This window comes from Triturus cristatus, chromosome 8 (assembly GCF_964204655.1).
Source record: "Triturus cristatus chromosome 8, aTriCri1.1, whole genome shotgun sequence".
In the NCBI taxonomy this organism is placed as follows: domain Eukaryota; kingdom Metazoa; phylum Chordata; class Amphibia; order Caudata; family Salamandridae; genus Triturus; species Triturus cristatus.
In genome coordinates, this window is record NC_140591.1 from 12,034,173 (window position 1) to 12,051,975 (window position 17,803).

General features: G+C 46.3%; 1 protein-coding gene across 1 annotated transcript in view; it reads left to right on the forward strand.

Moving 5' to 3' along the window:
• PLA1A (phospholipase A1 member A) overlaps window positions 1-17,803 on the forward strand; it is a 307,295-nt gene that overhangs the window by 109,612 nt on the left and 179,880 nt on the right. Inside the window, exon 3 of the mRNA XM_085620724.1 lies at window positions 7,058-7,235. Coding sequence (XP_085476850.1) covers window positions 7,058-7,235 — 178 coding nt within the window. The remainder of the gene's footprint in view (window positions 1-7,057; window positions 7,236-17,803) is intronic.

Genomic DNA, 17,803 nt, shown 5'->3' on the forward strand with positions numbered 1-17,803 from the left:
AGCTTAAGGATGTACACTATGCTTGTATTACGTGTAATCGAACCACCTCCGTTAAAAAAATCATACAATGTTTGTCAAAAAAATATAAATATATTGGATTTTGCACCATTAATCTTCGCTTTACGCATTGGTTGCTGGTAAAGAATTTCTATCCATTGCCTATATTGGGGGCCGAAGCCCACCTTGGACAGGGCCCCAAACGCATATGATTGCTCGGGAATGTCAAACGCCATTGTGGCATCAGCGGCGTCACCAGGGCTTGCTCCTGTACGTGCTCAGTCAGACACGGGCACAAAGCCAGACTGATCTGGGCCGACCAGTGCTTGTTTACTGGCTTTAACCTGGTCGCTAAGATTTTGGCTAGGATCTTGGCCTCCGCATTTAACTGTGAAATGGGCCTACATGAGACAGTTGCTTTCCCTTTTTCTATATACCTACTATAGTGGCTATTTTTGATCCCGCATTGTTTTTTGGGCTTGGTCAGCAAGTGAAGTACATGCTTGGACAAATTAGCGGGCGTACATTTATATACCTCGATGAGTGTACTGCTCGGTCCCATTGCTGTGCCCGATTGCAGTTCTCGAATTGCTGCTCCAGTCTCTGCCTCGAAGGCTAGCCCATCTTCCAGTGAAAGATTAGGGAGCTGCACATCCCCAAGGAAGTCTTGTATTTCCTCAGGGGGGTTTCATGATTGAGAACGCGAATGACCTCGAATAGTAGCGAGCAAATGTCTCTGCAACGTCGGCGTTTCCCTTGACCAACCTCCCTTCCGTGTTCTTAGTCTCTAGGATCCAGTTTCTGTTCTGGCCTCTTCCCTCCAACCAGGCTGCTAATTTCCCTGACTTATTTCCCACTTCATACAGTCTGTGCTGAGAGGATATAAGAGTGGAGCGGGCACAGTTTTCAGGGAGGTCTCCATATTCCTGCTGTTTCAACCCGAGTCTACGGGTGGGGTCTTCACCGCTGTGTGAGATCAGATGTCTTTCCATGCCGAGGATCTCGGATCTAACTCCTTCATTTGAGATCTCTAGTTCTTCTTCTTCTTCACAATCCACAATATCGCCTGCCCCCCCACCTCTGTCTTGTATGCTTCCCATAGCGTGACCGCTACTTTACTGTCCACTACGCTCTTTGAAATATTGGTCCTCTGTGGTCTTAAGCTTCCACAATGTTGCCTTGTTTTTCAGGTACCAGAGGTTGATGGGTCATTCTCTACCCGGCTCGCCCGTTTTACCTGTAATTCCACCCACACCTGCAGGTGGTCTGAAATTCCTCTCATCAAAGGTCGAGTTCCAGCGAAGCAGACTAATGGCAAATGTTGAATTAGGAAATAATCAAAGCAGGAAAAATGAATATGGGCGCCCGAGGGAAATATCTATTGTTTCAAAAAGGGTTTGTATATTTGCCAGAAGTCAGCCAGTCCTAGCGCCTACAGGAAACCCGCCATTGGTCCAGGTGTCTTTGAGTTTCCACATCCCATTCTTCATTGACCACCATATTTAAATGCCCCCCTGAAGAAGGAGGCCTGGGGCAGCTGCAGCAGTAAGGAGTTTATATATGGGAGGGTGGATGCATGTAGCAAAGGAAGACTATAGACTGAACAGAAGTTTAACGTGAGCACCTTCCGTTGCCCCGTCTGTGCAACGTATCACCCTTGCTTATCCAGACACACTCGTGGAGGGATAAATGGAGTTGACTTTTCAGTACAATGCCTACACCTCTGGAATCGGAAGTAGACCCTGAGTTAGCAAGCATTGTGCCCCCATATCTGTCTAATGCTTTAGAGGTACTACCCGTCAGGTGGGTCTCCTGCATCAGGACAACATCTGGGGCATGCATTTTAATGTACTGCATGACCGTACCTCTTTTAATTCTATTGCCCAAACCATTAACATTCCAGGGCAGTACTTTTGGAAAGTTCCCAGTGGCCGTTCTAGTGTTGTCCCTCCATTGTCCACCATTGGCGGTTCAGTATCACCAGTGGCTCAGTACCATTAGTGGTTTAGTATCACCAGTGACTCAGTATCATTAGTGGTTCAGTATCACCAGTGACTCCGTACCATTAGTGGTTCAGTATCACCAGTGGCTCAGTACCATTAGTGGTTTAGTATCACCAGTGGCTCAGTACCATTAGTGGTTCAGTATCACCAGTGGCGCAGTACCATTAGTGGTTCAGTATCACCAGTGGATCAGTATCATTAGTGGTTCAGTATCACCAGAGGCTCGGTACCATTAGTGGATCAGTATCACCAGTGGCTCAGTATCATTAGTGGTTCAGTATCACCAGTGGCTCAGTACCCTTAGTGGTTCATTATCACCAGTGGCTCAGTACCATTAGTGGTTCAGTATCACCAGTGGCTCAGTACCATTAGTGGTTCAGTATCACCAGTTGCTTATTACCATTAGTGGTTCAGTATCCCCAGTGACTCAGTACCATTAGTGGTTCAGTATCACCAGTGGCTCAGTACCATTAGTGGTTCAGTATCACCAGTGGCTCAGTACCATTAGTGGTTCAGTATCACCAGTGACTCAGTACTATTAGTGGTTTAGTATCGCCAGTGGCTCAGTACCGTTCCTGGTTCACTATCACCAGTGGCTTAGTACCATTAGTGGTTCAGTATCACCAGTTGCTTATTACCATTAGTGGTTCAGTATCCCCAGTGACTCAGTACTATTAGTGGTTTAGTGTCACCAGTGGCTCAGTACCATTAGTGGTTCAGTATCACCAGTTGCTTATTACCATTAGTGGTTTAGTATCACCAGTGGCTCAGTACCATCAGTAGTTTATTATCACCATTGGCTCAGTACCATTAGTGGTTCAGTATCCCCAGTCGCTCAGTACCATTAGTGGTTCAGTATCACCAGCGGCTTAGTACCATTAGCGGTTCAGTATCACCAGTGCCTCAGTACTATTAGTGATATAGTATCACCAGTGACTCAGTACTATTAGTGGTTTAGTATCACCAGTGGCTCAGTACTATTAGTGGTTTAGTATCGCCAGTGGCTCAGTACCATTAGTGGTTCAGTATCACCAGTTGCTTATTACCATTAGTGGTTCAGTATCCCCAGTGACTCAGTACTATTAGTGGTTTAGTATCGCCAGTGGCTCAGTACCGTTCCTGGTTCACTATCACCAGTGGCTTAGTACCATTAGTGGTTCAGTATCACCAGTTGCTTATTACCATTAGTGGTTCAGTATCCCCAGTGACTCAGTACTATTAGTGGTTTAGTATCACCAGTGGCTCAGTACCATTAGTGGTTCAGTATCACCAGTTGCTTATTACCATTAGTGGTTCAGTATCCCCAGTGACTCAGTACTATTAGTGGATCAGTATCACCAGTGGCTCAGTACCATCAGTAGTTTATTATCACCATTGGCTCAGTACCATTAGTGGTTCAGTATCCCCAGTCGCTCAGTACCATTAGTGGTTCAGTATCACCAGTGGCTCAGTACCGTTCCTGGTTCACTATCACTAGTGGCTTAGTACCATTAGTGGTTCAGTATCACCAGCGGCTTAGTACCATTAGCGGTTCAGTATCACCAGTGCCTCAGTACTATTAGTGATATAGTATCACCAGTGGCTCAGTACCGTTCTTGGTTCACTATCACTAGTGGCTTAGTACCATTAGTGGTTCAGAATCACCAGTTGCTCAGTACCATTATTGGTTCAGTATCACCAGTGACTCAGTACCATTAGTGGCTCAGTATCCCCAGTGGCTCAGTACTTTAGTGGTTCAGTATTACCAGTTTTTTTTATTTAATTTTTTTATAAAGTTTTATGTAGTGCAAATATGACCCACAGGGGTATCAGAGCGCTTTACAGTACACTGTTATCACACACTTTTTACATACAATCGGAAATCGCATACAATACAAAAGAGGTAGACATTGGTGTTTGGATACAATCCGTGGCAAAAGACATCAGAGAGTTAAAGTTTTAGGATGTTAATTTGTTCATTAGAATCATTTTCGCTTCTTTTTTGAAGGCTTCAAAGGAGGAGATTCTGCGTACATCTGGGGGGAGGGTGTTCCAGATCCTCGGTGCGATACCTGAGAAAGCTCTGCACCCAGTTCTCTTTTTGGGGAAGGATTGAGGTTTTAGTAGTAGTGAGCTTGCGCGTCGCGTACGTCTGCAACCTCCCGACCGCTCTAGCTTTTGTGCTAGATTGCTGGGGGTGTTGCTATTTAGGGCGTTTTGTGTCATGCAGGCGATCTTTAGTTGTATTCTCGATTCGTAGGGTAGCCAGTTCAGAGCCTTCAGGGCCGTTGTGATGTGGTTATTTCTTTTTGTTCCGGAGACCAGCCTGGCCGCAGCGTTAAGCGATGCCCTGATCGGTGCTAGCTTGTATTTTGGAAGACCGCAGAGCGTGGTGCTTCCATAGTCCAGTGTTGGTAGAACTAGTGCTTGTACCGCCATTTTTAGATCATCCTGTGGGAGGAAGGGTTTAAGTTTCCTTAGGATACTCAACTGATAATTGGCTCCCTTGGTGGCATTCTAGACTTGTGCCTGCATATTTAAATGTTTGTCCAGGGTGACTCCCAGGGATTTTGCGGAGTCAATGATGTGTGGGACGCAATCAAAGGAAGTTAGATGCTTCAGCCATAAGTCTATCTTGGGTGTGTGATCGGGAGGGGAGATGAGGAGGAATTCAGTTTTCTTGGCGTTGAGCATCAGGTGGTTGCCATTGAGCCAACTTTGGGTATTATGAAGAATGGCGTTGAGGGAGATGAAGTCATCTGGTGAGATTTTCAATCCTATATAGTTGAGTGTCGTCCGCGTATAGGTGATATAGAATGTTTGCGGAGTTCAGCGCATTAGCAAGGGGTTCCATGAGTAGATTAAAAAGGATTGGTGATAGTGCTGGTCCCTGTGGAACTCCTAGGGTGAACATGGATGGTTGAGAGAGTGATTGCTTCATCTTGATTCTTTGGGTTCTGTTGCTTAGGAAGGAGGTGAACCATTGTAACACTGGACCGGTTAGGCCCATCCTTCGTTCAAGAAGTGCCAGTAGATTGTCGTGTTTAACCGTGTCGAAAGCGGAAGATAGGTCAAGGAGTATCAATAGGCACGATTCATTGTGATCGGTTCAGTATGCCCAGTGGCTCAGTACCATTAGTGGTTCAGTATCCCCAGTGGATTAGTACTATTAGGGGTTCAGTATCACCAATGACTCAGTACCCCATTAGTGGTTCAGTATCCCGAGAAACTCAGTTCCATTAGTGGTTCAGTATCACCAGTGACTCAGTACCATTGGTGGTTCAGTATCACCAGTGGGTCAGTATTTCCAGTGGCTCAGTTACACACTGCATCACATATGGTATGTATAAGTTGGCGCTATGTAGCGCCTGTCAGAGTGAGGAAAAAGGTGCCTCTGTGCATGGAAGTCCTAATTTTACTACTCCTAAACCTAGAAAAATCCTAACTTTAGGACTTTCGGTATTCACAGAAGGCATTTAGGAGTTCTAAAGTTAGGACTCCTAACTTCTGTGAATACCGAAATGAGTAAGTTCCTTCTGTGAATACCGAAATGAGTAAGTGCCTTCTGTGAATACCAAATTGGTAGTAAGTTTAGGATTTTGTCTTAAGTTAGTTCTGTGAATCGAGCCCTGTATCTCCAGCCACAGGACTGTAGGCAATACACTTCATCGGTCTTTGGAAACTGTTCCTTCCTCCATATTCAGGGGCTTCCAAAATGGACACAACGTGCCTCAATACTCGGATTCACACAACACTTTCTCTGTCAGCATCTGCGTGGGGGGATATGAAGCATTAGCCCTGGATGCAGCCAGTGAACAGTCTTATTTTTAAGTTGATTGAAGTTTTCCTCTGCCGCCCTCCACAAAGGGGGCACTTCCCCCCGTACAATGGCATAGGGGTATGCTGCCGAGGGCACCTGGATGGTGGTATTGGAGGGGCAGTATGTCAGCTGTGAGTGTTGAGATGTGGCAGCAGCAGACAAATCTGAGCTGCTCAGGCGTCCCTGCTGGGTCGCCGTGCCAAGTGCTTGCCACCCAGACTTAGCCTCCGCGACCCTCGGAGCACCGGGTAGGATGGGAGTGTAGTTTCGCAAAGGCGGTTGTGATAAAGCTGCCGATGAGACCTGGGCCTGTGCTTGAGCCTGAGATGTTGCTCCCCCATTTCTGCTGGCAATAGCGTCGCGGGGTGGAGTACTCGGACCTGCGTTTGGAATGGTATGCTGGGGATCGGAGTAACGGCTACTTATACGAATATAGGGAATCCACTGATCCCTTCAAAGAACCAACAGTTTGCTCGAGTGCAGAGATCCGAGGGTCAAACCCATTTAGGGCTGAAATAATCTCCCTTTCAAAGTCTTTGAAAGAAGCCAAAAGACTGTCATCTGGGGTGCCCCTCGTAACTTCAGGATAGACCGCTGGAGGTGTAGATGGGGCATGCACACGCTCTGGGATAATCTCCCTGCTCGATTTGTTGCCAGTGGGCAACCCTGGGGTGGAATGTTTGCGTCTGGTTCCCACCACGTTTCTTTTTACTCATCCCAAGTCTCCTCCTCCTGCTATGACCTCAAAAAAAAAAAATCTAGATCCTTCTCTCTTCTATCTCTCGACTATCGTCTACAATCGAAATAAGACTAACATGTCCACGTCTCAAATTTTATATTTACTAGACTAATTCACCACTAATCCTTTATGGGTTCCGCAGTAGCGTGCTACTCGCCAAAAAAAGTGTTTCAACGCCCCATCAGGGGTATCAAGTGCTATATAAATGCAAACCTTTTCCCGTCTTCTATCCCTCCGCCATCCTTCACAATCCAAATAACTGACTAATATCCACCACTCAAATTCCATTCATATTTCACTCTACCAATTCAACACTAGTCCTTTATGGGTTCCGGAGTAGCGTGCTAATTGCCAAAAAAGCACTTTGACGCCTCGTCAGGGGTAGTAAGCGCTCTATAAATGCAATTACAATACAATACATTATCAGCTTTAGTACAGTTAAAGGTGGGACAGGCACTGATTCAATAACATAAAAGGTTTTGAAGGAGTTGTGATGTCCTGTTTCCGGTTCCTTCCCAGGGTCCTGGGCACAAAGCCCTCTTGGATCGATGACTTGACCGAAGCTCTGCTTCGAGCGACGGACGTGAACGTGGTGGTGGTGGACTGGGTGTCTGGGTCCACGGCTCAGTACAACAGCGCAGTGGAGAATATGACGAGCCTGGGGCTGCAGGTGACGTCCTTCATCAGGTGGCTGCTGGTAAGTGTGTGCGTAAAGGATGAAAGAGTGTAGTGCGACCACACGCACAGAGTCCATATACAGGAGTAGGAACACAACCGGACAGGGGCCGTATGACAGATGGTGCCCCGGGGGTGCTATGGGCACTTGCACCCGTTTTGCTCGCCCCCAGGGCACTTTGGTATTATAGAAGGGGCCACAGACGCTTGTGAGTTCCCTTCTATAATACTGATAGCGCTTGCACATTGTGCCAGCACTATCAACAGAGAAGTTTCCCCCATTTGCAAAGGGGCGTGCCCTCATCAAATGAGGGAATTCCTTCATATTACAGATGCGGGTGCAGAGTCCATGAATCCCTCCGGAGGTGCACTCAGAGTGCGCCATTTAAAAGGTGGTGCACTGTGAGTGCACCTCCTGACAGCAGCCCTCTGCAGGGGGCCCCATGGACCCCCCACACATCCTCTTGCAGTCACTGACTGCACCCGCCTGCAAGGGGCTCTCTAAACCCCTTTGAAAGGGCGGGCGGTTCGCCGCCTGCACTTTGAAAACATGGAGCAGCTGCTTTCCGTTTTCACATGAATGCGCTGCCCCCAGGGCAGCACGAGTTCGCAGCTGCCCTGGGGGCAGAGCATACACCATAATGGGGCGCATGATCACTGTTTGCACCCTGCAAGGTGCGCCGGGCACAAACTGTGATAATGTGTAATACTGCCCTTGGAGAACACACAAGCCTCAGTAACCAGAAGCCACAAGCCTACTGGAGCCTCCTCCAAGCGAGTCTAGACGCTCCGGTCACCTCTCGCCACTGCTTCAATAAACAGAGGTCATGTAGTCTCAGCCAACAATGGCCTTTTTCACTCCACCTCCCTTGGTCCCACCAGCTGCCGGTAATGGCCATCTGGGGTCTGTGGCTCTGTGTCCCAGTCGAAGCTCTGCAGATGTTCCAGGTGTTTGCTGTCTCATCACAGTTTGGTAGAATGGTGGAAAACTGAGCGGGGATGAGGGCGTAAACAAATGTGTTGGTGGAGACAGCCTGGGCATGGCTACCTTGAGAAGGACAGCACGAGTGTGTTATTGTTACCTGAGAAATATGTGTTAAGTATGAATATTGTGTACACCAGCGCCCTCTGCTGCTTGGCACAGGGACGAGAGAGGGATCTGCTGTCCTGGGTCCCTGATTCTGCAGCTGGCCCGGCTCCACTCCTGGGAGACACCCCACTGACCGCTGGGTGACTCGAAAGCAGACTCCTCTTGACACACAAACTCTTCACGGCTGGTGCTGACGATGGTCGCGGCCCCGTGTGAAGGAAAGAGGTGACCTGGACCCGCCTTCACGTGTCGTTCATCAAACCTTACCTTTCTGCAAGGACTCTCCGCCACTCGCGGCCACATTTGAGCCTCGTTGCTCCTGGTGTAGGTTTTGGGGCTCTGTGGCTTTCATGGATGAACGTGGGTGAGGCTATTGATTTACAACTTGTTGCAAACCGTCTCCGTGAAACACTTTATGCGTGAGGGTCACCACCAGCGGTGGTTGCGACCAGCTTCCACTTGAGTGCAGGGTTGGGGGTTAATCAATTATATTATAGGGGTGTAGGTCTAAAAGATTTCCCTGCAAGTGTACCCAATTAAAAAGGACATGGGGTGGGCAAAGTTAGGGACATTCGTTTGGAGCTGGGAAAATTAAGTAATATTTTTGGTAGAAATAATATATAGATAGACTCAGCCACTGGCAAGAACAACAGCTTTACATTCCTAAGTGACAACATACTGCCCCCTCTGAATACACCATTAGTAGTAATGGGGTAACCCTATGTCCCTCAGAACCTGGGTATGTGTGATATAGGAGGAGTGGTTCTGTCGGGAAAAAGACCATTTCTTTTGTACACAGTATAAAATACAATGACTGTTCACTTTAGTAATAACCGATATTAGAGACAAGTGATACACAGGTACAACAATATTTCTTAAGCACCTAGTCGTTATACTTGGAACACACCACACAGACCAGCGATTTATAGTCAAAAACTGAAAATGGTATTGTATGAATACTTATTATTGTAAAAGGCTGTCAATAAAATAATACAATACACAACAATAAGGTGATTGAAGTGCAAGAAAAGTGACTTGTGGTGATAGGTGAACAAAGTGCTGTACATATATTGCATGAAATGGATAACATAAAGAGGGGTTATGTTGAACTGTCCATTGTTTTGAGCATGAATTTACGTCCCCTGTATAATTTTTATGATTAAGTCAGGGAAGCTGCATGGACTATTCTGGTTACAACGTCGACGTTTCGACTCTATGTCAGAGCGCAACTAATTCTGCGTCACAAGCGGGTCTTCATCAGGACAAGGAGTGTGGATGGACAAACGAAGACAGCCACAGCTATGAACAGGCCGTGAGGTCCTGTTGGGTGAGTGGGAAAATCCAGTAGTGGATAGTAGACCTACACCTGGTGGTTGTGGTCTGGGGAACAAATTGTATCTCCGGCGGACTCCACCAGCCGGTTGGAGACGAGCTGCAATTTATGCAAATGCCGCGCTCAAGCGATCGTTACACTGAGAACCGAATATAATCACGTAAGGGCTCCACCAGCCAGTTGGAGACACAATGGAAAATATTTATATTAACGCCGCTCTCGAGCGATCGTTACAAGGGAGGGTGACGTGACCTATTCCGTCTGTTGCTGCTCTTTACTGTAACGATCGCTCGAGCGGCGTTAATATAAATATTTTCCATAACAGGTGCCACGCCCCGTTCCTGTGTTCTTAAATGTGACAGGTGCCACGCCCTCATGATGGATGTAGGTGCCCATTTGACCCAAGGGGATGTCTGCCATAGGGCAGGGCTGTTTTTGGAGACAGCAGCGAACTAGAGCCCTATGAAGGCTATATGCCCTTGTTGTGGTGTAGAGGTGTGCCCTCCCCCTGTTAGAGGCTGTTTAGGGTACATATAAGGCCTCCTTAAGAGCCTTGTACAGCAAGCAGACGCCTGAATACGAAAAGGTGCCCATAGCAAAATGAAGAGATACAATCCGTTCGTGAAGAGGCCCGTGTTGGGTGGCTCCCAGCCCACTATCAATAGATATTACCGCAGCTTAACACCCCTGGTAATGGACGAGAATGCTCAACAAGAAGCACCTAAGGATATGGGTTGCGACGTTACTGTTTTGGCAATAACCTTTGTCGGCGTGTGGAAGAACTCAGTCTCAAGGATTGCGTATGCCGGATGTCCCCGCTTAAGGTCGACAGCCGCGAAAGTGAGGGCTCATGTAGTGGCGGAGTGTATGCTGGCCTCAGTTTCGTGGACATGGAGGAAGATGAAGAATCCATAGTTCCACCTCACACATCCGGTGATGAAGACACGAGTCTTCAGGAGGATACAACAGCCGGGTACAAGCGTCGAAGATGCTGGGGCATCGCAGGACATTAGCGACTCAAGATTTCAGAGCCGTCGCAGAGGAAGGTGAAAATGTAGAGGTTAGTAAAAATGTTATGCGTAGGCAGTTACATAATGATGTATTTTATTTCTTCAACTAAACTAATGACATGTCAATCTTTTTTCTTTTTGACCCCTAGAGAGCAACCCCAGCTGGATGCACCTACTTCATATTGCGCTATGGTGAAGAAGCTGTAGCACCTCCTAACACACCCGTCTATGAAGACATGGGCCTTCAGGAAGATACGGCTCCTGAGAAGGTTGTTGTTCAACAGCCGGGTAGAAGCGTCGAAGATGATGGGGCATCGCAGGACATTAGCGGCTCTCAAGATGTCAGAGCCGCCGCAGAGGGCGGTGAAAATGTGGACATTAGTGAAAAATGTTATGCGCAGGCAGTTACATAATTATGTATTTTATTTCTTTAACTAACGGACTAACAATCTCTCTTCTTTTGAACCCTAGAGAGCAGCCCCAAAAAGGCCTGCGGCAGAGTGGCGGCCTGTAAATGCGAGCAATGTAATTTTCAATTGTCTGTGGTGGTCAAAACAGGCTGAAAGTTCCACATGTCAAAACAGTGATGTGTGCGACAAGTGTGTATGCGGCTCTAAGAACGGCGCGTGTGTAAAGGAAGATCCAGGATTGTCCTACAATGCCAGGCAGTGTGTTAAGAGTTTCGCTGCGGCGGTGGTACTAAACTGTGTCAAGCGTGACTATTACAGCCTTTGTCACGGACATCAAATGAACGATCCTCAGCAGGCGGCGCACAAATGTTTGTGCGAATCATACAGAACAAGAACAATACGATATATTTGTAGTTTGTTAGACCCGTACAAGGTGTATAAACTGATAAGGGTGGTGTACGGGCTGTACACTGAGAAGAAATATGTCCACCCTGACATGGTGAGGATCTTGTCAGCGGCACTCAATGAGATCCGATACGCCCATGACCCGAGCTTAACATGTACTTTGGGGCTGTGCACGGCTTTTGATAGAAAGATGATAGAAAGACTTGTAGAGAGGCGTATGTGTAATCTGTATAAACAAAATAGAAAAATAGGGTCTTTGGCCTCCCGAAGACTATTTTAAATAAGGTCTTATTTAACGTTACATGATAGCGTGTGTTTAGAACAAAGTAGTCGAATGTTACACCGCAAGGTGTCTATGTGTTAATCCGTCCTTACGACGCTTACTGTGAAAATGTAAAGTACATTCTGTTTATGTTTTGTTAAACATTTCTTTACTTTTAATGAAAGGTCCTTATGCAAAACAAACGTCATTCATTGCCTGGGGTGTAACGGATGATTACATGCCGGGGGCCAGGTTAAGCAAACTTTATTATGATACAAGAGAAGTTGGCAGCTTGGGAAGCGCCAAAGCTCTGTATAGAAGAGCTGTAGATGAAAACGAACCTGTAAGCAGAGACCTGGTGAAGACCTGGTTATCAGGAGAGGAGGCGTATTTACTCCATAAACCTGCCAGAAGACGATTTAAGAGGCGCCCTACAATCGTTAATGCGCAAATAGATTATCAATGGCAGGCGGATATCCTCATCCTTCAAGATATAGCAAAGCATAACAGAGACATAGACGTCTTGTCCAAGTACGCCTACACAGAAGCGCTATGCGATAAAAGTGGGGCTAGCGTTACGGCCGCTTTTAAAGCCATCTTCGAGAAGGGGCGAATTCCTCAAAAACTACAAACAGACGCCAGAAAAGAATTCTTAAACAAGACATTTCAGAAATTATTAAAGCACCACTGGGTTCAACATTTGTAACACACACAGAGGTAAACGCAGCGGTTGTAGAGCGGTTTAACAGAAAATTAAAGTGTAAGATGTGGAGGTATTTTACGGCCCACAACACCTACAGATACGTTGATGTTCTACAGGCTTTTTTAGATGTATATAATGCCGGTTATCACAGGACCATCAAAACAGCGCCCGTAGAGGTAACGCCTAGTAATTCTTTAGCTGTTTGGAGAACGGTGTACGGGCATAATTTTGCTACAAAGGTGAAGAAGCCTATTTTTTAAAAAGGTGATCATGTAAGCATTTCAAAATTGAAAGGGGTCTTTACGAAGGGCTACCAACAGAATTTTAGCCACAAAATATTTATAGTTGAAAGTGTGGAGCTTAAAGAAGGGCTGTATATTTACAGGTTAAAGGACTACGATGAGGAAGCGGTGTCGGGGGTCTTTTACAAGGAAGAGTTACAAAGGATACCTGACGATCCTCACAGGGTGTATAGGGTTAAAAAGATTCTGAAAAGGAAAGGTAGAGGTGCTAATAGCCAGGCATATGTCAAATGGAGGGCCTGGCCGGAGAAATGTAACAATTGGGTGTTGGCCAGTTCCCTGAAGGGTGTGTGAGCTGAGGACCATCTAAAAGCTGCTGATAAGATGGAGACAACACCCTTTTATATCACCCTGCAGTCCAACGCTTCTAAGGGGATGTTCCCAGACAACCAGATTTCTAAAGGGGATTGGGAGGTAGCCCTAACCGAAATCCAATACCCTAGAACCTGGAATACATTTGCACAGAGCGAGGCAAAGTTTTACAGAAAGCGTGAGCAGGACCCTTTGAGCATGCACAAGAGCATCCCATACGGCTACTACCCAACCGTTTCAAGTGTTGTCGACGTCATCAACAAATCCACAGGCAGCATCGAAGCATATACGAATACTCATCTGTCGCTAGATAACGTCAGAAGAAAGATGATTCTTAAAGCCCCTAATCGCACCACGACGTTTACTGCTCCGGTAAATTAAGAAGAGTTTTAGGCACAGTACAGAATGCGAAAAGTCAGATCGAACTGGATCACACGTGCCCTGATATTAATGGGGGATTCTGCACGCTCTATGTGTATAGCGATATTGTAGAGGCCCAATGGATCGGCGATAGTTACTCGCCACTGTTAAGGTGGGTCCATGTACAGGGCGAAAATAATACGATGGTCAATATTCAATTCAACAAACCCGACTATGTCGTAGTCTCTAAAAAACATTTTGACACTATTTCAATTATGATCTTCGATGATCAATCCATCCCGGTATCCTTTAAATACGGGAAAGATATTGTTAAGCTTCATTTAAGGCAGAGATGCGACAGAGGCTATTAAGCAGGCATCATGGTGGTTGTGAAAACATACGGGGACCCTTCTATGTACAGGGACTATTACCGAAACCAGGCCAGATATGGAGGCCCTCCGTACTTTCAAGGGTCACCGGTTATGTACGGGGCCGGTCTAGGAGAAATCTTCCGCAGTCTGTTTAGAAGAGCTATGCCCTTCTTGAGAAGAGGCTATGAAATTGCAAAACCGCATGTTAAAGCGGCGGCTCCAAACATTGCCCAGGACGTTGTGGGGTCTGTTACATCGACGGAAGCCGAACGCATGAAAAACGGCTGAAAGAAGGTGCTGGTTTAGTGTACAGGTCTCATGCGAGTGTTAAAAGGAAGCGCCGTGCTTCGAGACAAAGAGGACCACCAGCCCCCTACAAAAAAAGGAGGAGTTCTTCAAAGCGCACTCAGAAAAGAAAAACCCCAAGACGGAAGAGAGCTTTGAAGAAGAAGAGAACAGCCTCTAAAGTAAATATTTTTTAAAGCTGCACAAACTAAAGCATGGCCTTCATACTTTGTGCATCGGGCGAGTGCGCCAAATCCGAGTTAGACTTGTTCACTCTAAAGCCCACGCAGACAAGCATCGAAACAGCTTCTTCATGGAGGTATCACCTTTACCCATTTTGACGCCTCTGGCCCCTATAGAGTTTTATGTATCGGGGTCCACGGATATGTATTTGGATCTCAACAACACGCTACTCAATCTTATGTGTAAAGTTGTTAAAGCGGATGGTTCCGACTTAGCAGCAGACACTAAAGTGGCTACGATCGCTTACCCCCTAGCAACCTTGTTTAATCAGGTGGACATCACCCTAGGCGATCGTCTCATCACACAGAGCGATAACATGTACGCCTACAGAGCCTACCTTGAGAGCATTCTAAATTACATTAGCGACGCCCTCAACACGCAGCTTTCAGCGGGGCTCTTCTACAAGGACACATACGGACACTTTGAAGCCAAGGAGCTGGACGGTGACAATCAGGGCTTTGTAAAAAGAGCAAGTTTTGTGGGGGCCAGTCGCCAGTTTGACCTCCTGGGCCGCATACATTTAGACCTCTTCTTCCAAGATAAACTGCTCATCAACGGAATTGATATTAAGATCAAGCTCATGCGCAACAAGGACTCATTCTGTCTCATCAGCGGGGATGCGGACCAGTACAAGCTGGAAATACTGTCAGCGAGTCTGTTTGTAAAGAGGGTGAAAGTGTCCCCGAGCGTCAGACTAGCTCACGCTGACGCTTTGCAAATATCAAACGCCAAGCACACGGTGGAAAGAGTAACTCTGAAGGTATTCAGCATCCCGGCCGGTACCCGGTTAACTCAGCAACATAATTTATTCCTGGGACAACTCCCCAAGCTTATCATAGGGTTTGTGGACAATACAGCTTTTAGCGGTGTCTACTCCTCAAACCCCATCAATTTGAAGCACTACAACATCAACTACGCTGCGCTGGTCCACGAGGGCACTGTGATTCCTGCAAAGACCTACACACCCAGTTTTATAACCTCCAACTACATCAGGGAATATCAGGGGCTGGTTTCGAAAACCGGGAAGCATCTACGGGACTGCAGGGTAGCCATGTCAAGAGAAAGCTATTGGGCCGGATACACGCTGTTCGCATTCGACCTGACTCCCGACGGCGATCACTACAACCTGGTCAAAAACGGCAATCTAAAAGCTGAAATACGATTTAGTAATCCGCTACCTACCAATGTGAACATGGTCGTATTCTCAGTAATTGACAGCAACATTCAGATCAACCACGCCAGACAGATTTTGTTTGACTATCTTTAAAACGTTTGTGAAATGGACACTGTGCAGATCCTTCTTAAGCAGGCATAAATACGCTAGGAATTACTTTTTAGGTGTTTTCCCTAGCGATGGGCTACCAGCCGAAATAGGGCCAGAAAGACCATGCACCCTAGTCTTTAACACCGATCCTCATTACAAGGGTGGAACACACTAGGTGGCCGTGTTTATAGATATTGACAAGGTTACAGTGTTTGACAGTACAACAGAGTTCCCTGAGCACAGTATCTATACATAACCCATATTCAAGTTTGTGAAAAAAGCCGCAGCGAGGGTTGAGTATAACAAGCTAAGGGTCGAGGATTCGTTAGCCATCACATGCGGGGAACACTATATTTATTTTATCAGTAAAATGTCGGAGAGTGTGGCGTTTAGAAATTTCTTAAATCTATATTTGAGTGACCTTGTTAACAATGACAGTCTAGTTGTGAAATATGTAAAAGAAAACACAAGGGCATCGGTCAGACCTGTGAAAACAGAATATAACGTTTGTCAAAATTATAAGGGCCTGTAACGTGTGTATGTTTAATGATGAACGTTTAAAATAAAGGCACTTTTAAAACACGCATTCAGACTCTATGTTTCTATGCTGCCACATACACCATAATTAAAAATGTTTTAAAAGACGAGTGAGAAGGGATGAAAAGTTATAAAAGTGTTTATTACAAACAGTTATGTAGGTTGCGCATTACGATGACATCCATTACTGAAGAAATATATGAAGAAAAATCAGACAAGATTATATATGTAACAGGCACAGTTATTCAAAAAGGCTGTAGAAACATTAAGGATTAATCCACGTATGGGATTTGGACAGCAGCCTTTTTCTCCATACAGATGGCACAAGTTGGGTGCTCCAAGAGGGGGATAGTCGTGGGGCGTCAGAGGCTGCCGGCGATGGCGGGAAGGGTGTCTTTAAACTTTCAAGCATACGGCGGTTCTCGTTATTACCCACGAGTGTGGAAGGGATGTTGAGTTCAGCGGCGGCTCTAGAAACTAGTCCCAACCTCTAGGAGCATTTTGATGCTTTAGGGTCTCGGGGTGCGTGAGACCTTTGACTAGATCGTACATGTGTGAACCAACAACCGGCTGTCCCTTGTAGAGAAATTTGCCTCGCTCATTCCACACTGTTAGGTCTTTAGAAGTCAGCGAGTTTACTCAACATTTTCGCTGCCCCCGTGCCTCTGACTTATATTTTTTAGGAAGTCATCAACAAAGATATCCGAGGTCGGGGTCTGGGCAGGTTGCGGCTGTTGGGGATGCTTAGCAGGCGCAGGCGTTGCTGGCTGTTCAGAGTCCGGGGCATATAAAGTTAGCTTCTTTTTTTCAGTTTCCCACTGCTTGTAGAAGCTTAGAAATTGTTTAAGGGTGCTGGTGTAAAGGGTAGCTTTGTTGTACGGGTTTAGATCCGTACAGTTCAAAATGTCTTTAATTTCAGCATCCAGTCGTAGAGTCTCATTTCACTGTATATCCCAGGTCTTGTCCACAGAAGAGTCCAGTTGCTCCAGCTGTTGTCTAGGAACCAAAGACATCTTTGCGGCATGCTCCATCACCGCCCGAGAGGAGGCTTGTATTTAAGGGTATAGCTATGCCCATCAATGAGCCTATAAAACCCCCAGACTGTTTCACCAGTTTCTTCTTGGTAATGAGTGAGGCCCTTTTATTACTGAGCTTCTTGATAAGATGTCGCTTCTTCTTCAACACCTGTAACTGGCTCTTTGATATCGGGATGTTGCCTTTTAGGGTGTTTAGGGCTAGGGACTGGCTGTAACCAACATTTTCAGGAGGGCCAAATTGCGGCGTAGGCGGTCAGACATGGTCAATACCTGGGTTAAAAGGGCTGGGCTACAAATGTTTCTAAAGGGCTTCAGCACAGCTTTTTATAGGCTCGGGACTTGGTCTTTGGGGTGTAAGCGATGGGGAGATCAGGGGAAAAAAATATCAGCCCTCAGTCGGTAGTCTTCTAGTGTGTTATCTTTTAAGTCGACCAGCAGGTAGCCGTGGGGTTTTGCTGTAGCGTCGTTAAAGGCCACCATGAAGAAGTGTGTGTTTCCCAGGTACATCTGTTTGGCTATGACGAATATTTTCTGTTTGTCACAGGGATTTTTAAATAAAACAAGGTATGAGGTGTTGAGTGCTATAGAGTGACTGTTATTACCCTCTGCACAATGTAGCATATGCTTAGATTGCGGTGGTGTGAAAATTGAGTAAAAACTCTCTCT